Source organism: Ranitomeya imitator, chromosome 4 (assembly GCF_032444005.1).
Source record: "Ranitomeya imitator isolate aRanImi1 chromosome 4, aRanImi1.pri, whole genome shotgun sequence".
Lineage (NCBI taxonomy): Eukaryota > Metazoa > Chordata > Amphibia > Anura > Dendrobatidae > Ranitomeya > Ranitomeya imitator.
Window position 1 is genome coordinate 438,437,508 of NC_091285.1, and position 20,862 is coordinate 438,458,369.

General features: G+C 44.9%; 1 protein-coding gene across 1 annotated transcript in view; it reads left to right on the forward strand.

The window, feature by feature from the left end:
* ARIH1 (ariadne RBR E3 ubiquitin protein ligase 1) overlaps positions 1 to 20,862 on the forward strand; it is a 132,705-nt gene that overhangs the window by 41,667 nt on the left and 70,176 nt on the right. The window contains exon 3 of the mRNA XM_069765623.1: positions 7,269 to 7,413. Coding sequence (XP_069621724.1) covers positions 7,269 to 7,413 — 145 coding nt within the window. The remainder of the gene's footprint in view (positions 1 to 7,268; positions 7,414 to 20,862) is intronic.

A 20,862-nucleotide genomic window follows, 5' to 3' on the forward strand; every position in this document is an offset into this window, starting at 1 on the left:
ACTGTAAATGGGGACTGTGTGGAATCATATTGTATGCAGGAGTTCTGTGTAGGGGCACATACTGTATATAGGGGCTGTGTGTGGGCTCATACTGTAAACAGGTGGACTGTGTGGAATCATATTGTATGCAGGAGTTCTGTATAGGGGTTCATACTGTATATAGGGGCTGTATGCGGGCTCATACTGTAAACAGGTGGACTGTGTGGAATCATATTGTATGCAGGAGTTCTGTATAGGGGCTCATACTGTATATATGGGCTGTGTGCGGGCTCATAATGTAAAGGGTCATTCCATATCAAGTGATCCAAATATGAATTTTTTTTTTTTTACCTGACGTCTTTAGATTTTTTTTATTTTTTGTTTTTATGAAGTACAACTTTAGATAATTACAAATTAAAAGTTAAGAATTTTTTTCTTCATCAGTTAATTTTTTACAGATTTTTAAAGTTTTGAAAAAGTGCGGATTTTGGCCTAGTAAGGCTTTACATTTTTTATCATATCTCGGGCTAGAATTAAGATAGGTGGGAGAGGCATCACTTTTCTCAGAACGGTGCCAGCTTTCATTTGATATGTCACAAGACTATGTTTCTTGATATTTTGTTTTGGAGAAAACAAATTCAAAATTTTGATGCGCAATTGTGAAAAAAACGTATGTTCTAAAATTGTGAAAACATGCATGTGTGTTACTTGTGTTCTTGTTTATATTTGTACAGGGATTCAACTTGGGACCTGTCAAATTTGTATTTTTTTTTTAAGCCTTGCATCATCTGATTTTATGTTTGCGTGAGTTTCTTCCCTTTTCTTTTCAAATTACAACTTATTGAATTCATCATTTATATGTAACAATAAAAATACACAAAAACCAAATCCCGAAGTGCCAGAATAAATACATCTTAATCATCATAACACAACTTGCTCAGCATTTTCAACCTGAATTCTTTGAACAAGCCAAAAGAAAAAAAGGTGATCATATCACCAAGTGTGATTTTCCAAATACAGTCTCATCCTAATTATATGTTAAAAACCAGATTAACCCCTTACCGGCATCGGACGTACTATACCGTCCGATGCCGGCTCCCCTGCTTTGATGCAGGGCTCCGCGGTGAGCCCGCACCAAAGCCGGGACATGTCAGCTGTTTTGAACAGCTGACATGTGCCCGTAATAGGCGCGGGCAGAATCGCGATCTGCCCGCACCTATTAACTAGTTAAATGCCGCTGTCAAACGCAGACAGCAGCATTTAACTACCGCTTCCGGCCGGGTGGCCGGAAATGACGTCATCGCCGACCCCCGTCACATGTCCGGGGGTCGGCGATGCGTCTCCATTGTAGCCATAGAGGTCCTTGAGACCTCTATGGTTACTGATTGCCCGTCGCTGTGAGCGCCACCCTGTGGTCGGCGCTCACAGCACACGTGCAATACTGCTACATAGCAGCGATCAGCAGATCGCTGCTATGTAGCAGAGCCGATCGTGCTGTGCCTGCTTCTAGCCTCCCATGGAGGCTATTGAAGCATGGCAAAAGTTAAAAAAAAAAGTTTAAAAAAATGTGAAAAAAATAAAAAAAACATAAAAGTTTAAATCACCCCCCTTTCGCCCCAATCAAAATAAATCAATAAAAAAAATATCAAATCTACGCATATTTGGTATCGCCGCGCTCAGAATTGCCCGATCTATCAAATAAAAAAAAGTATTAACCTGATCGCTAAACAGCGTAGCGGGAAAAAAACTCGAAACGCCAGAATTACGTTTTTTTGGTCGCCGCGACATTGCATTAAAATGCAATAACGGGCGATCAAAAGAACGTATCTGCACCGAAATGCTATCATTAAAAACGTCATCTCGGCACGCAAAAAATAAGCCCTCAACCGACCCCAGATCACGAAAAATGGAGACGCTACGAGTATCGGAAAATGGCGCATTTTTTTTTTTTTTTTTTTTTTTTTTTTTTAGCAAAGTTTGGAATTTTTTTTCACCACTTAGATAAAAAATAACCTAGTCATGTTTGGTGTCTATGAACTCGTAATGACCTGGAGAATCATAATGGCAGGTCATTTTTAGCATTTAGTGAACCTAGCAAAAAAGCCAAACAAAAAACCAATGTGGGATTGCACTTTTTTTGCAATTTCACCGCACTTGGAATTTTTTTCCCATTTTCTAGTACACGACATGCTAAAACCAATGATGTCATTCAAAAGTACAACTCGTCCCGCAAAGAATAAGCCCTCACATGGCCAAATTGACGGAAAAATAAAAAAGTTATGGCTCTGGGAAGGAGGGGAGCGAAAAACGAACACGGAAAAACGAAAAATCCCCTGGGCATGAAGGGGTTAAAAGAACCAATATTTTTTCCACCTATTTATACATGTAACAATTTTTTTTCTATTATATCACTAAACAAGAAGAATAGTACAGTAGTTAAATCCTTGTTTTATAAAATATGAACTAATCAAACAATTAATAGTAGGTTTTTACACTGGCCTTTTATCATCAATGTGTCCCTTCTAGTGGGTGAAATGTCATCTTGTCCATAAGCGCTTACTAGCAATGGCCGTTTCCTTTTGTGTCAGAGTATGTGCGGCCGGTCATGGTGCTCGGCTCCACCTGAGTTATATCTGATTTTTGTAACTTTTACAATGTCTGGTTTTCTTGGATACACAAAGGACGGCGCTGGACCAGAAGCTGCAGAAAAGTCCTTTCTACTTCTTCATTTTCACAATTTTTGGAGAGTCCAGTAGTCGCCACCAGCAGCAATCATATTCACAGGTCACATCACCAGTTATGCCATCCGTTGCCAATCTTGTGCCACCTTCTACCAACGTCATGGATGTCACTCTCTTTGCTGAATGAAAAAAACCCTTGTTTTTATTTCTGTTTCACTACATGGGATGACAGTGCGGTATTTCAGAGTCCCCTTTCTGCTTCCTGTAACTGAGGTTTTCACAAACTCTCCTCCTCTTCGTAGTCCTGGTTTGTACAATACATGAACTGGATGTTAAGAATATTTTTCTCCCTCCATTTGAGGAGTTGCCTGGGTGTTAAGATTTTGTGTGAATGTGGCCTCTGGAGGCCCGAGCTGCCGGCCAGTCATCTGCTCTGCATTTTTACTGTCTACTCCTGGTCATTCTCAGCCCTAACAAAGCTTTCTCCTCTGTCCTCTCCTGCTTCTAAGCTGTAACATAATAAAATAATACAGTAATATCTGAAATCATGGATTATTTGGTAAATATAGACCCCACACTGTTAGGCTGGGTTCCCATTGCGTTATGGGAACGCGCTTAACGGACAGCGTTGCACGGCGAAATTAACGCCGTGCAACGCGTCCGTTAGCGCGCCCATTCACGGCAATGGGAACGCGCAGCACTAGCGCGTGCCATGTTCGGCACGCACTAGCGACGCGCCGGTGTTTCCTGGTGCGCCGCGGACGCTGCTCGCAGCGTCCGAGGCGCGCCCGCGGTCCGTTCCCCACTCTCGCAGATCGGGGATCTGCGAGAGCGGGGACGTTACCGCGACCCCAGGACGTGGCCCCATTAAAAACATTGCGTTAGCGCAACCCACTAGCGCTAAACGGGTTGCACTAACGCAATGTGACCCTAGCCTTAGATCATAGACTGAACAGATCTGAATGCGAGATTTTCGAATTGACACTGTAATATTTTTATTTTTAAAAATATGATCCCATCACGATCCCAGCTTGTATTTTGGTACAGATGTGGCTAGGAGCATAGCAGGCACATGTGCAGTTTTTGAAATTTTTAAATTACATGTAAAGCGCCATGGAATAAATGGCGCTATAAAAATGTATAATAATAATAATAATAAAAATTAAACATTTTTTTCGGAAATGCGTTTTAAAGTTTTGCACTTGCGTTCGCATAGGTAAAATATTATCAAAGATACTCTTGTGACATATCTGGTGAAAGCATGTACAGTTCTGAGTAGAATAGTGTTTATTTTGTTTCTCTATTTTCTAGCCTGAGTTATGGGGAGAAATGTAAAGGCAGGCAACACCGAAATTCGCACTTTTTCCAAACTTTGAAAATCAATAAAAAAATTTAAAAAATCTAGAAATGTTTTTTTCTTCACATTTTGCATTCTCTGATACACTATTACCAAATAACAAAATCTCAAAAGAATTAAAAATATGGTGGTAAAAATCATTGGTTCACTTGACATGGAATGACCCTAAACAGGGGGACACTGTGGAATCATATTGTATGCAGGGGTTCTGTGCAGGGGCTCATACTGTATATAGGGGTTGTTTGCGGGCTCATACTGTAAACAGGTGGACTGTGTGTGGAATCATATTGTATGCAGGGGTTCTGTGTAGGTTCTCATACTGTATATAGGGGCTGTGTGTGGGCTCGTACTGTAAACAGGGACTGTGTGTGGAATCATTGTATGCAGGAGTTCTGTGTAGGTTCTCATACTGTATATAGGGGCTGTGTGTGGGCTCGTACTGTAAACAGGGACTGTGTGTGGAATCATATTGTATGCAGGAGTTCTGTGTAGGGGCTCATACTGTATATTGGGGCTGTGTGCGGGCTCATACTGTAAACAGGGACTGTGTGTGGAATCATTGTATGCAGGAGTTCTGTGTAGGGGCTCATACTGTATATAGGAGCTGTGTGTGGAATCATATTGTATGCAGGAGTTCTGTGTAGGGGCTCATACTGTATATTGGGGCTGTGTGCGGGCTCGTACTGTAGACAGGGACTGTGTGTGGAATCATTGTATGCAGGAGTTCTGTGTAGGGGCTCATACTGTATATTGGGGCTGTGTGCGGGCTCGTACTGTAGACAGGGACTGTGTGTGGAATCATTGTATGCAGGAGTTCTGTGTAGGGGCTCATACTGTATATTGGGGCTGTGTGCGGGCTCGTACTGTAGACAGGGACTGTGTGTGGAATCATTGTATGCAGGAGTTCTGTGTAGGGGCTCATACTGTATATTGGGGCTGTGTGCGGGCTCATACTGTAGACAGGGACTGTGTGTGGAATCATTGTATGCAGGAGTTCTGTGTAGGGGCTCATACTGTATATAGGAGCTGTGTGTGGAATCATATTGTATGCAGGAGTTCTGTGTAGGGGCTCATACTGTATATAGGGGCTGTGTGCGGGCTCATACTGTAAACAGGGACTGTGTGTGGAATCATATTGTATGCAGGAGTTCTGTGCAGGGGCTCATACTATATATAGGGGCTGTGTGTGGGCTCATACTGTAAACAGGGACTGTGTGTGGAATCATATTGTATGCAGGAGTTCTGTGTAGGGGCTCATACTGTATATTGGGGCTGTGTGTGGAATCATATTGTATGCAGAAGTTCTGTGTAGGGGCTCATGCTGTATATAGGGGCTGTGTGTGGGCTCATACTGTAAACGGACTGTGTGTGGAATCATATTGTATGCAGGGGTTCTGTGTAGGGGCTCATACTGTATATAGGGGCTGTGTGCGGGCTCATACTGTAAACGGGGACAGTGTGTGGAATCATATTGTATGCAGGAGTTCTGTGTAGGGGCTCATACTGTATATAGGATCTGTGTGTGGAATCATATTGTATGCAGGAGTTCTGTGTAGGGGCTCATAATGTATATAGGAGCTGTGTGTGGAATCATATTGTATGCAGGAGTTCTGTGTAGGGGCTCATAATGTATATAGGAGCTGTGTGTGGAATCATATTGTATGCAGGGGTTCTGTGTAGGGGCTCATACTGTATATAGGGGTTGTTTGCGGGCTCATACTGTAAACAGGTGGACTGTGTGTGGAATCATATTGTATGCAGGGGTTCTGTGTAGGTTCTCATACTGTATATAGGGGCTGTGTGCGGGCTCATACTGTAAACAGGGACTGTGGAATCCTATTGTATGCAGAAGTTCTGTGTAGGGGCTCATGCTGTATATAGGGGCTGTGTGTGGGCTCATACTGTAAACGGACTGTGTGTGGAATCATATTGTATGCAGGGGTTCTGTGTAGGGGCTCATGCTGTATATAGGGGCTGTGTGTGGGCTCATACTGTAAACGGACTGTGTGTGGAATCATATTGTATGCAGGGGTTCTGTGTAGGGGCTCATACTATATATAGGGGCTGTGTGTGGGCTCATACTGTAAACAGGGACTGTGTGTGGAATCATATTGTATGCAGGAGTTCTGTGTAGGGGCTCATACTGTATATAGGGGATGTGTGTGGGCTCATACTGTAAACGGGGACGGTGTGTGGAATATTGTATGCATGGGGTCTGTAGGGGCTGATACTGTATATAAGGACTGTGTGCATATATAGGGGCTGTGTGCGGGCTCCTACAGTATAAGTGAGGGCTGTCAGCATAATAAATTCTGCTCAGTATTAAGTGACACAATAAACATAAAATAATTATAATGAATATATTAATATTGAACAGAATAAATGCACCCCTCCACAACAGTCACGGTCTCATGTGGCCCCTCGGGGGAACTAATTGCCCCTGCTCTGTTCGCTATCAGACAGGAGAGGCTGGCTCATTTATTGCAGTCGGCCCTTTACAGTGATGATCTTGATGTAAAGACAGTAATGGTATGGGGACCAAGCCATCCTTCACTTAGGAATGGGTCGACTTATAACATTGAGGAAACGTCAGGGCTTCCATTTTCCCCATGGCGAGATTTAATCTGCACAATTCAGGACAGAATTGAAAATTTAAGTTTATTAGTATGGGGACAATACAAATATCTCGCTGAGGATCTGTTTATACCAAGGAAGGTGAGGGGCACAAGGGGGTATTCTTTGCGTCTGGAGGAGAGAAGGTTTTTCCACCAACATAGAAGAGGATTCTTTACTGTTAGGGCAGTGAGAATCTGGAATTGCTTGCCTGAGGAGGTGGTGATGGCGAATTCAGTCGAGGGGTTCAAGAGAGGCCTGGATGTCTTCCTGGAGCAGAACAATATTGTATCATACAATTATTAGGTTCTGTAGAAGGACGTAGATCTGGGGATTTATTATGATGGAATATAGGCTGAACTGGATGGACAAATGTCTTTTTTCAGCCTTACTAACTATGTTACTATGTTACGAAGTGACTTTTAGGATGATGTGGTAATCAATGTATCCCCTTTCTATGAAATGTTTCTATAAAACTCTGAATTTCAGATCTGTTTTTATTTGGTGCACCTTTGGACTCTTTACCTCTTAGAGCACAAGCCGTTTTTTCAGTAATTTTGGCACCGTGTGTATTGTTTTTCCTTTCTGGCATTGAGTCGCTCTGATAATAACAAGTTGTTCTTTTTTTGCTTGTATAGGTATTTTGATGGCAACTTGGAGAAACTCTTCTCGGAATGTCACGTCATAAACCCTAGTAAGAAGTCTCGGACACGGCAGATGAACACACGTTCCTCTGCCCAAGATATGCCCTGTCAGATTTGCTACTTGAATTACCCAAACTCAGTAAGTGGTTTTGTAATTATGATCCTGATTAACGGGGTTGTCCGCTACTCTGACAACCCCTTTTCAATCATCCTATTCCTAACCTAAAATAATAGCCTGCATTCCTCTTCGGTGCTGGCACTGTTAGTGACGTCAGCTCTGGGATTCCCTTTGCTTACATGACATTATGTCACGTGAGCCCTGCAGCCAATCAGGGGCCACTAATAGGCTGTTTTACTCACTCTTTCTTCAGACATATCTGACATCTGGAGGAAGTCAGAGAGCAGCAGCAGCTCTCATATCTTCTGAATGTCCGTTTTATCTGAATGAAGTGAGTATGGAGCGGGCTATTAGAGGCCGCTAAGTGGCTGCAGGGCTCGCATGAGCACTGGAGGTTAGTACAGTTTATTTTTTTGCATGGGACAATATGGTAATTGAGAAGGGGTTGTCCAAGTAGTGGGCAACCCCTTTTAAAAGGAATCTGTCAGAAGATTTTTGCTATGTAATCTGAGAGCAGCATAATGTAGGTGCAGAGAGCCTGATTCCAGCTATGGGTCACTTACTAGGCTGTGTCTTGTAGTTTCAATCCAATCAGTGTTTTTGTCATCTGGTGATTAACACTAAACACTTGAATATCCGAGGCAGAAATCCAAAGCTAAAACTGGCTGCGAATGTGTAGATGCATGTGTTGCAGATCCACGAAAAGTGTAAGAGAAAAAAGTTTCTTCCAGAAAAATATTTGTTTATGGGTAATAAAGTATAATATATCTATCATATTACTTTATCACTGTTTTGTAAATTTTTTCCACTTTTTTCTTGCTTTATTACTTTGTCCCACTCTGTAACTTTCACTTTTTGCAGTCTGATCGCGTGTAAAGCATAGCAAATCAGGAATTATGCTTTTACAAACTGCCACAGCTGCACTGATAGACAAACTTGCTACATCATGCTCTGACCATGATCTAGCAAGCTTGCTAGCTCTGGTGCCTCGGATTTAGACATCGGGTCACCATGGCAACGACCGACCACCCCCCCCCCCCCCCCTTGCACTTACGTCATGGGGACACGGATCAGAGAGCAGATGGGGCTCCCTTCGATTGATTGCCCTCTAAATACTGCGATCGATATCAGTATTTATGGGGTTAAGTGCTGGGAGCGATGCTGGCAAGACTCCTGTACTGAGTGCTGGATGTCAGCTGTCAGAATCAGCTGAGACCCGGCGGCGATTGCGCGCACACAGCTTGTGTGTACACAAAATCCCTATGACTTATCCATACGTCATAGGTCTGTAAGTACCAGCCGACCATGACGTACAGAATACATCCGATGTCTGGAAGGGGTTAGTAATAATAACAATAATAATAATCATTGTGTTTATATAGCATCAACATATTCCGCAGCACTTTAAGATTATGCAGGGAAACTTTAACCCCTTAGTGATGTAAACAATTTTTCTTATTGCATTTTCATTTTTCCCCCCTTTTCAAGTAGCCATAACTTTATTTTTATGAGGGCTTGTATTTTTGTGGGATGAGTTGCGGTTTTGAATGACATTTATTTTAACATATAGAATATGGGTAAAATGGCAAAAAATTCCTAGTGCAGTAAAATGGTGAAGTGGTTTGGTATTTATTTTTGCAGTGTTTAGGCTGGGGCTACACGGCAACATGTCATGCAACAGCTATTCTCTGAAAAGTCGTGTGTCAAAAACTTTTGTGTAACATAAACTTCAATTCAAGTGACCTGCGACTTATCTGCAATTTGGCTGTTTTCTTTACAGCAAAATCAGAGCTCCAACAGTCATGCGACAGGCAGACTTACTGTCGTGTGCCAATTTTAGAGTTCTGATTTTTACTGTATATAAAGGATAATCCAACAGATTTATAAAAACATTTGCAATCCAAGTCCCAACGCTACACCATAGGAAATCATTGCAGTGATTGTTGCAATGTGTTGCTACGACTTCATTGATGTGGGACACACGTCTCTGTTCAGCCTTAGCCTAATTGAGTAGAAAAAAATGACCTTACATGATTTTCCAGGTCAGTACGATTACTATAATACTAAACAAGTATAGCTTGTTTTTTTACTATTTGTGTCTTAACCTCTTCACAACATTCTCCGTACATATTAGGCGCTGCGGGAAGTGCCTTTTCGCAAACCACCTTATGAGTACGGCACTTGCTCACTAGCAAAACCTGTAATATCATCAGTGGGTGTCAGCTATACATCATAGCTGACACCCTGCAGTAACACCCACTATCGGTGCTAGCTCTAATCGATGGCGTTTAACCCCTATGATCAGTGCTAACAGCGATCACGAGCGTTTAACGCCTCTGATGCCGCTGCCTGTACTGATAGTGGCATCGATCTGCTTACAGAGTACCGTAAGTGGGCTCCCTCTCTGCTCCTATCAGCACATGATTGCATCATGCTGATGGTCTCCATGGTGACACTAAGCCGAAAAATGGCCCCAGGGTCACCCAGGTATGGTGGCCTGTAAGGTCCCATGGAGAGCTGGACCTAACATGCCTCCTGCCTTTGTTTGATTAACTGGTCTAATGCTCTGCAAAGTAAAAGCATTGGAGACTATTAGATCAGGGCAGATAAAATTGATGTCCCATCCTGGGACCAAGTAAAAAAAAAAAAAATAAGTGAAATAAAATGTGTCCTTATGGAGGACAGGTGCTTTGGGATCCATCCTGACAGGGCGTATACCGCCCAAACATATGCACCCAACAGTGTCCACAAGCGCTTCCCAAAACAACACTCCTTTCTTGTGTAGCTTTCCCGTGTGCCTGAACAGTTCTTTTCTCAAACATATGGGGCATCGATCTACTCAAGCAATTTCACTACAAATTTGGCAGTTCATCTTCTCTTGTTACCTTTATGAAAATGAAACATTTTTGATTTTTCCAGTCTAATATTTTAAAATTCAATGAATCACCTGTGGGTTCAAGGTGCTCACCACACCTCTAGATAAATTCCTTGAGGGGTGTAGTTCCTAAAATAGGGTCACTTGTGGAGGTTGCCATTATTTAGGCACATCAGTCCGTTCTGCAAACACGACATGGCATCCGCTCTCTATTCCAGCTAGTTTTACTCTTCAAAAGTCAAATAGTGCACCTTCCCTTCCAAACCCTGCTGGACGCTCCTAAACAGAAGTTTTGCACCACATATGAGGTGAGGTGTACTCGGGAGAAATTGCACAACAAATTGTACTGTCCATTTTCTCCTGTTACCCTTGTGAAAATGAAAAATTTGGGGTTATAGCAACATTTTTGTGTGAAGGATGGCAATTTTCATTTTTTCTTTCCACATTTTTAATTTCTGTGAAACAACTAAAGGGTTAATAAACTTCTTGAATGTGGTTTTGACCGCTTTGTGGGTGTAGTTTTGAAATTGGTTTATTTTTCCTAAAAATAAAAAAAATGTGGAAAATCAGTGACCATGATGGGGATGAGGAGCCATACCTTACAGGATGAGCCATGCACACCATGCACACCAGGATGGGAATGAGGAGCCATGCATACCAGGATGGGGATGAGGAGCCATGCATACCAGGATGGGGATGAGGGGGCCGTGCATACCAGGATGGGGATGAGGGAGCCGTGCAGACCAGGATGGGGATGAGGAGCTACAGTATTCATACCAGGATGGGGATGAGGATCTATTCATACCAGGATGGGGATGAGGAGCCATGCAGACCAGGATGGGAATGAGGGAGCCGTGCAGACCAGGATGGGGATGAGGGAGCCGTGCAGACCAGGATGGGGATGAGGAGCTACAGTATTCATACCAGGATGAGGATCTATTCATACCAGGATGGGGATGAGGAGCCATGCAGACCAGGATGGGAATGAGGGAGCCGTGCAGACCAGGATGGGGATGAGGGAGCCGTGCAGACCAGGATGGGGATGAGGAGCTACAGTATTCATACCAGGATGGGGATGAGGATCTATTCATACCAGAATGGGGAGGAGGAGCCATGCAGACCAGGATGGGAATGAGGGGGCCATGCAGACCAGGACGGGGATGAGGGGGCCATGCAGACCAGGATGGGGATGAGGGAGCCGTGCAGACCAGGATGGGGATGAGGAGCTACAGTATTCATACCAGGATGGGGATGAGGAGCTACAGTATTCATACCAGGATGGGGATGAGGATCTATTCATACCAAGATGGGGATGAGGGAGCCGTGCAGACAAGGATGGGGATGAGGGGGCCATGCAGACCAGGATGGGGATGAGGAGCTATGCATACCAGGATGGGGATGAGGGGGCCATGCAGACCAGGATGGGGATGAGGGGGCCATGCAGACCAGGATGGGGATGAGGGGGCCATGCAGACCAGGATGGGGATGAGGGGGCCATGCAGACCAGGATGGGGATGAGGAAGTCGTGCAGACCAGGATGGGGATGAGGGAGCCGTGCAGACCAGGATGGGGATGAGGGAGCCGTGCAGACCAGGATGGGGATGAGGGGGCCATGCAAACCAGGATGGGGGTGAGGAGCCATGCAGACCAGGATGGGAATGAGGGGGCCATGCAGACCAGGACGGGGATGAGGGGGCCCTGCAGACCAGGACGGGGATGAGGGGGCCCTGCAGACCAGGATGGAGATGAGGGAGCCGTGCAGACCAGGATGGGGATGAGGAGCTACAGTATTCATACCAGGATGGGGATGAGGATCTATTCATACCAGGATGGGGATGAGGGAGCCATGCAGACGAGGATGGGGATGAGGGGGCCATGCAGACCAGGATGGGGATGAGGGGGCCATGCAGACCAGGATGGGGATGAGGGGGCCATGCAGACCAGGATGGGGATGAGGGGGCCATGCAGACCAGGATGGGGATGAGGGGGCCATGCAGACCAGGATGGGGATGAGGGGGCCATGCAGACCAGGATGGGGATGAGGGGGCCATGCAGACCAGGATGGGGATGAGGGGGCCATGCAGACCAGGATGGGGATGAGGGGGCCATGCAGACCAGGATGGGGATGAGGGGGCCATGCAGACCAGGATGGGGATGAGGGGGCCATGCAGACCAGGATGGGGATGAGGGGGCCATGCAGACCAGGATGGGGATGAGGGGGCCATGCAGACCAGGATGGGGATGAGGGGGCCATGCAGACCAGGATGGGGATGAGGGGGCCATGCAGACCAGGATGGGGATGAGGGGGCCATGCAGACCAGGATGGGGATGAGGGGGCCATGCAGACCAGGATGGGGATGAGGGGGCCATGCAGACCAGGATGGGGATGAGGGGGCCATGCAGACCAGGATGGGGATGAGGGGGCCATGCAGACCAGGATGGGGATGAGGGGGCCATGCAGACCAGGATGGGGATGAGGGGGCCATGCAGACCAGGATGGGGATGAGGGGGCCATGCAGACCAGGATGGGGATGAGGGGGCCATGCAGACCAGGATGGGGATGAGGGGGCCATGCAGACCAGGATGGGGATGAGGGGGCCATGCAGACCAGGATGGGGATGAGGGGGCCATGCAGACCAGGATGGGGATGAGGGGGCCATGCAGACCAGGACGGGGATGAGGGGGCCATGCAGACCAGGACGGGGATGAGGGGGCCATGCAGACCAGGACGGGGATGAGGGGGCCATGCAGACCAGGACGGGGATGAGGGGGCCATGCAGACCAGGACGGGGATGAGGGGGCCATGCAGACCAGGACGGGGATGAGGGGGCCATGCAGACCAGGACGGGGATGAGGGGGCCATGCAGACCAGGACGGGGATGAGGGGGCCATGCAGACCAGGACGGGGATGAGGGGGCCATGCTGACCAGGACGGGGATGAGGGGGCCATGCTGACCAGGACGGGGATGAGGGGGCCATGCAGACCAGGACGGGGATGAGGGGGCCATGCAGACCAGGACGGGGATGAGGGGGCCATGCAGACCAGGATGGGGGATGAGTGGGCCATGCATGCCCCTCTTATACGCGAGTCAAAACGTTTTCCCAGTTTTTTGTGGTAAAATTAGGTGCCTCCACTTATACTGGAGTATATACAGTATATATCCATTATGGAGTGTTGATAAAATTTGGCAGAATAGTAAAGTTTATGCAAAAACCTAGATTCTGTAGTTATAGTGTATTGATCTTTCAACTCGATGGATTTTATTTATATGCAATCTTAATGTGCTTTTGCTAATCGTAAGGAGTTAACACTTGTGTTTTGGACAACAAACACTGTTCATTCCTTGCTGCTGTATTCCTGCATGCAGCGGGGATTGAGCTAGGTGAGAGAGTGGGAACAATCATGATCCAGGACGCCTTTTCACATCCTAATGGAAAGCGGCACATTCGATTAGGGCTTGAAAATCTAGTACAGTGATTAGAAACTGTGAGGCAACTTATTAACCCCTTCCCGACCTTTGACGCCACGTAGGCGTCATGAAAGTCGGTGCCAATCCGACCCATGACGCCTATGTGGCGTCATGGAAAGATCGCGTCGCTGCAGATCGGGTGAAAGGGTTAACTCCCATTTCACCCGATCTGCAGGGACAGGGGGAGTGGTAGTTTAGCCCAGGAAGGGGGGGGGGGGGGTGGCTTCACCCCCCCGTAGCTACGATCGCTCTGATTGGCTGTTGAAAGTGAAACTGCCAATCAGAGCGATTTGTAATATTTCACCTATTATAACTGGTGAAATATTACAATCCAGCCATGGCCGATGCTGCAATATCATCGGCCATGGCTGGAAACACTAATGTGCCCCCACCCCACCCCACCCCACCGATCGCCCCCCCAGCCCCCCGATCTGTCCGGTACACTGCTCCGGCTCCCCTCCGTCCTGTGCTCTGCTCCCCCCGTGCTCTTGTCCGCTCACCCCCGTGCTCCAATCACCCCCCCCCCGTGCTCCAATCACCCCCCCTGCACTCCGATCCACCCCCCCGTGCTCCGTTCCACCCCCCGTGCTCCGTTCCACACCCCCCCGTGCTCCGTTCCACCACCCCCGTGCTTCGTTCCACCCCTCCCACGCTCCGATCCACCCCCCCATGCTCCGAGAACCCCCCCCCGTGCTCCCCCGCCACCCCATCATACTTACCGATCCTGCCAGGGTCCGTCTGTCTTCTCCCTGGGCGACGCCAGCTTCCAAAATGGCGGGCGCATGCGCAGTGCGCTCGCCGAATCTGCCGGCCGGCAGATTTGTTCCAAAGTGCATTTTGATCACTGAGATAGATTATATCTCAGTGATCAAAATAAAAAAAATAATAAATGACCCCCCCCCCCCTTTGTCACCCCCATAGGTAGGGACAATAAAAAAAATAAAGAATTTTTTTTTTCCCCCACTAACGTTAGGGGTAGGGTTAGGGCTAGGGTTAGCGCTAGGGTTAGGGGTAGGGTTAGGGCTAGGGTTTCGGTATGTGCACATGTATTCTGGTCCTCTGCGGATTTTTCCGCTGCGGATTTGATAAATCCGCAGTGCTAAACCGCTGCGGATTTATGGCGGATTTACCGCGTTTTTTCTGCGCATTTCACTGCGGTTTTACAACTGCGATTTTCTATTGGAGCAGTTGTAAAACCGCTGCGGAATCCGCAGAAACAAGTGACATGCTGCGGAATGTAAACCGCTGCGTTTCCGTGCAGTTTTTCCGCACCATGTGTACAGCGATTTTTGTTTCCCATAGGTTTACATTGAACTGTAAACTAATGGGAAACTGCTGCGGATCCGCAGCATTTTCCGCAGCGTGTGCACATACCTTTAGAATTAGGCTTTGTGCACACGGTGCGGATTTGGCTGCGGATCCGCAGCAGTGTTCCATCAGGTTTACGGTACCATGCAAACCTATGGAAAACCAAATCCGCTGTGCCCATGGTGCGGAAAATACCACCTGTCACCTGTTCCTCTATAGGAATCTGCAGGTGAAATCCGCACAAAAAACACTGGAAATCCGTGGAAAATCCGCAGGTAAAACGCAGTGCCTTTTACCCGCGGATTTTTCAAAAATGATGCTGAAAAATCTCACACGAATCCGCAACGTGGGCACATGGCCTTAGGGTTAGGGTTGGAATTAGGGTTGTGGTTAGGGATGTGATTAGGGTTATGGCTACAGTTGGGATTAGGGTTAGGGGTGTGGGGGGGTTAGTGTTGGAGGTAGAATTGAGGGGTTTCCACTGTTAAGGCACATCAGGGGTCTCCAAACGCAACATGGCGCCACCATTGATTCCAACCAATCTCGTATTCAAAAAGTCAAATGGTGCTCCCTCACTTCCGAGCCCCGACGTGCGCCCAAACAGTGGTTTACCCCCACATATTGGGTACCAGCATACTCAGGATAAACTGTGCAACAATTACTGGGGTCCAATTTCTCCTGTTACCCTTCTGAAAATAAAAAAAAATGCTTGCTAAAACATCATTTTTGAGGAAAGAAAAATGATTTTTTATTTTCACGGCTCTGCGTTGTAAACGTCTGTGAAGCACTTGGGGGATCAAAGTGCTCACCACACATCTAGATAAGTTCCTTGGGGGGTCTAGTTTCTAAAATGGGGTCACTTGTGGGGGGTTTCTACTGTTTAGCCACATCAGGGGCTCTGCAAACGCAACGTGACGCCCGCAGAACATTCCATCAAAGTCCGCATTTCAAAACGTCACTACTTCAATTCCGAGCCCCGGCATGTGCCCAAACAGTAGTTTACCCCCACATATGGGGTATCACCGTACTCAGGAGAAACTGGACAACAAATATTGGGGTCAAATTTCTCCTGTTACCCTTGGGAAAATTAAAAAATTCTGGGCTAAATAATTATTTTTGAGGAAAGAAAACGTATTTATTATTTTCACGGCTCTGCATTATAAACTTCTGTGAAGCACTTGGGGGTTCAAAGTGCTCACCACACATCTAGATAAGTTCCTTTCGGGGTCTAGTTTCCAAAATGGGGTCACTTATGGGGGGTTTCTACTGTTAAGCCACATCAGGGGCTCTGCAAACGCAACGTGACGCCCACAGAGCATTCCATCAAAGTCTGCATTTCAAAACGTCACTACTTCAATTCCGAGCCCCGGCATGTGCCCAAACAGTGGTTTACCCCCACATATGGGGTATCAGCGTACTCAGGAGAAACTGGACAACAAATATTGGGGTCAAATTTCTCCTGTTACCCTTGGGAAAATAAAAAATTGCAGGCTAAAAGATCATTTTTGAGAAAATAAATTTTATTTTTTATTTTCATGGCTCTGCGTTATAAACTTCTGTGAAGCACCTGGGGGTTTAAAGTGCTCAATATGCATCTAGATAAGTTCCTTGGGGGGTCTAGTTTCCAAAATGAGGTCACTTGTGGGGGAGCTCCAATGTTTAGGCACACAGGGGCTCTCCAAACGCAACATGGTGTCCGCTAACAATTGGAGCTAATTTTCCATTCAAAAAGTCAAATGGCGCGCCTTCCCTTCCGAGCCCTGCCGTGTGCCCAAACAGTGGTTTACTCCAACATATGAGGTATTGGCGTACTCGGGAGAAATTGCCCAACAAATTTTATGATCCATTTTATCCTATTGCCCATGTGAAAATGAAAAAATTAAGGCGAAAATAATTTTTTTGTGAAAAAAAAGTACTTTTTAATTTTTACAGATCAATTTGTGAAGCACCTGGGGGTTCAAAGTGCTCACTATGCATCTAGATAAGTTCCTTGGGGCGTCTAGTTTCCAAAATGGGGTCACTTATGGGGGAGCTCCAATTTTTAGGCACACGGGGGCTCTCCAAATGTGACATGGTGTCCGCTAAAGAGTGGAGCCAATTTTTCATTCAAAAAGTCAAATGGCGCTCCTTCCCTTCCAAGCCCTGCCGTGCGCCCAAACAGTGGTTTACCCCCACATATGAGGTATCAGCGTACTCAGGACAAATTGGACAACAACTTTCGTGGTTCAGTTTCTCCTTTTACCATTGGGAAAATAAAAAAATTGTTGCTAAAAGATAATTTTTGTGACTAAAAAGTTAAATGTTCATTTTTTTCTTCCATGTTGCTTCTGCTGCTGTGAAGCACCTGAAGGGTTAATAAACTTCTTGAATGTGGTTTTGAGTACCTTGAGGGGTGCTTTTTTTAGAATGGTGTCACTTTTGGGTACTTTCAGCCATATAGACCCCTCAAACTGATTTCAAATGTGAGGTGGTCCCTAAAAAAAATGGTTTTGTAAATTTCGTTGTAAAAATGAGAAATCGCTGGTCAAATTTTAACCCTTATAACTTCCTAGCAAAAAAAAATTTTGTTTCCAAAATTGTGCTGATGTAAAGTATACATGTGGGAAATGTTATTTATTAACTATTTTTTGTCACATAACTCTCTGGTTTAACAGAATAAAAATTCAAAATGTGAAAATTGCGAAATTTTCAAAATTTTCGCCAAATTTCCATTTTTATCACAAATAAACGCATAATTTATTGACCTAAATTTACCACTAACATGAAGCCCAATATGTCACGAAAAAACAATCTCCGAACCGCTAGGATCCGTTGAAGCGTTCCTGAGTTATTACCTCATAAAGGGACACTGGTCAGAATTGCAAAAAACGGCAAGGTCTTTAAGGTCAAAATAGGCTGGGTCATGAAGGGTTAAACAGTTTAAATAATCTTCATTAAAGGTTTCCTACCGTTTTGCCGTTGTGTAGTCTGTGTAAACTTCACCTACTTAATGGCACTGCAGATTCTAAAATGTATCCGGCAGTGCACTGCTCCTAGAAAGCATCTAAGTCTACTGGGACGACAGGTCACAGACGCTGTAGATATGGTGGAAATAACATAAAAAAAGGTTGTAGGTGGGAGAGAGCTCTTATAGGCTGTGTTTGAGTGTACAGAGAGGAGAGCACAACTGCTGATGCTGAGAAGAAAGTTGTTCGCCATCAAAGTAGAGAAGAGATCCATCATATGTCATAGACAGGGTGGATAAAAATCAATGTTTTTTTTTTTTAAATCAAAAAATCGGATTTTTTTTTATTTAAATCGGATTTTTTTTATTTAAATCGGATTTTTTTTAATTTAAAACGGATTTTTTTTATTTAAATCAGATTTTTTTCAATAAACTGCTTTTTGAGGAAAATATTTTACCATCCAAAGGTTCTTCCATCATGAGATAAAGCTGAGTTGTTTAACTCAGTAGAATAAAGGCTGTACATGTGTAACATTCACAATGCCATGCTCTTCCAGAGGTTTCTGTAGGATTAGTGGGCAGTTTCTCTCCTATATTATCACAATAGAAACAAGAAAGAAAACAGACTAGGCCAATAACGGTATGCACAACCATAAATTATATAAACATATCAAACAATTTTAATTTTAATTACACCTCAAAACAGGACATGTACAAGATAAAACCAATTAAAAAGGTCTGGATACAGGACCATATACCGTCACCCCTAAACATATGTGGCATAGATAGGTCTAACATATAGAAGGAATGTTACTACATAAATACAAAATATAAATATATATACATACACAATGTCTCTTGTCCACAGGATATTCTATCAGATCACAGAAAAAATACAGGAACATAATATAACATACAGTTAGGTCCATATATATTTGGACAGAGACAACATTTTTCTAATTTTGGTTATAGATATTACCACAATGAATTTTAAACAAAACAATTTATATGCAGTTTAAGTTGAGACTTTTAGCTTTCATTTGAGGGTATCCACATTAAAATTGGATGAGGGGTTTAGGAGTTTCAGCTCCTTAACATGTGCCACCCTGTTTTTAAAGGGACCACAAGTAATTGGACAATTGACTCCAAGGCTATTTCATGGACAGGTGTGGGCCATCCCTTCGTTATGTCATTCTCAGTTAAGCAGATATAAGGCCTGGAGTTGATTTGAGGTGTGGTGCTTACATTTGGAAGGTTTTGCTGTGAAGTAAACATGAGGTCAAAGGAGCTCTCCATGCAGGTGAAACAAGCCATCCTAAAGCTTTGAAAACAGAAAAAACCCATCCGAGAAATTGCTACAATATTAGGAGTGGCAAAATCTACAATTTGGTACATCCTGAGAAAGAAAGAAAGCACTGGTGAACTCATCAATGCAAAAAGACCTGGGCCACCACGGAAGACAACAGTGGTGGATGATCGCAGAATAATCTCCATGATGAAGAGAAACCCCTTCACAACAGCCAACCAAGTGAACAACACTCTCCAGGAGGTCGGCGTATCAATATCCAAATCCACCATAAAGAGAAGACTGCATGAAAGTAAATACAGAGGGTTCACTGCATGGTGCAAGCCACTCATAAGCATCAAGAATAAAAACTCTAGACTGGACTTTGCTAAAAAACATCTAAAAAAGCCAGCGCAGTTCTGGAATAACATTTTTTGGCCAGATGAAACCAAGATCAACCTGTACCAGAATGATGGAAAGAGAAAAGTATGGCGAAGGCGTGGTACAGCTCATGATCCATAGCATACCACATCATCTGTAAAACACGGCGGAGGCAGTGTGATGGCTTGGGCATGCATGGCTGCCAGTGGCACTGGGTCACTAGTGTTTATTGATGATGTGACACAGGACAGAAGCAGCCGAATTAATTCTGAGGTGTTCAGAGCCATACTGTGTGCTCAGATCCAGCCAAATGCAGCCAAACTGATCGGTCGTCGCTTCATACTACAGATGGACAATGACCCAAAACATAAAGCCAAAGCAACCCAGGAGTTTATTAAAGCAAAGAAGTGGAATATTCTTGAATGGCCAAGTGAGTCATCTGATCTCAACCCAATTGAGCATGTATTTCACTTGTTAAAGACTAAACTTCAGACAGAAAGGCCCACAAACAAACAGCAACTGAAAACCACTGTAGTGTAGGCCGGGCAGAACATCAAAAAGGAGGAAACACAGCGTCTGGTGATGTCCATGAGTTCAAGACTTCAGGCAGTCATTGCCAACAAAGGGTTTTCAACCAAGTACTAAAAATGAACATTTTATTTAAAATTATTGAATCTGTCCAATTACTTTTGGTCCCTTTAAAAACAGGGGTGGCACATGTTAAGGAGCTGAAACTCCTAAACCCTTCATCCAATTTTAATGTGGATACCCTCAAATGAAAGCTGAAAGTCTGTACTTCAACTGCATCTAAATTGTTTTGTTTAAAATTCATTGTGGTAATGTCTATAACCAAAATTAGAAAAATGTTGTCTCTGTCCAAATATATATGGACCTAACTGTATACTCAGAAAATAAAGTGAGCCAAACCCAGCATACCAAATGGCAAATAATTATAGTAATTTTCTCCTATGTAATAATGTGGTCATATGTCAGGATAAGTATGCTCATATATGGCGGTGATAATGTCATAAACAAATATGTCCCTCATGACCCTGATAGGACTCAGAATACTCCAAGCCACAACCAGGTGTGTGGCAAATATCCCACAAAAGTGCAAGAAAACAGGCAAAATATGCTATCCCTAGATTTTCAATATGGGCACACAGTGAGACCATAGTATAACGTCCCAGCGGTATACCTGTGGCAC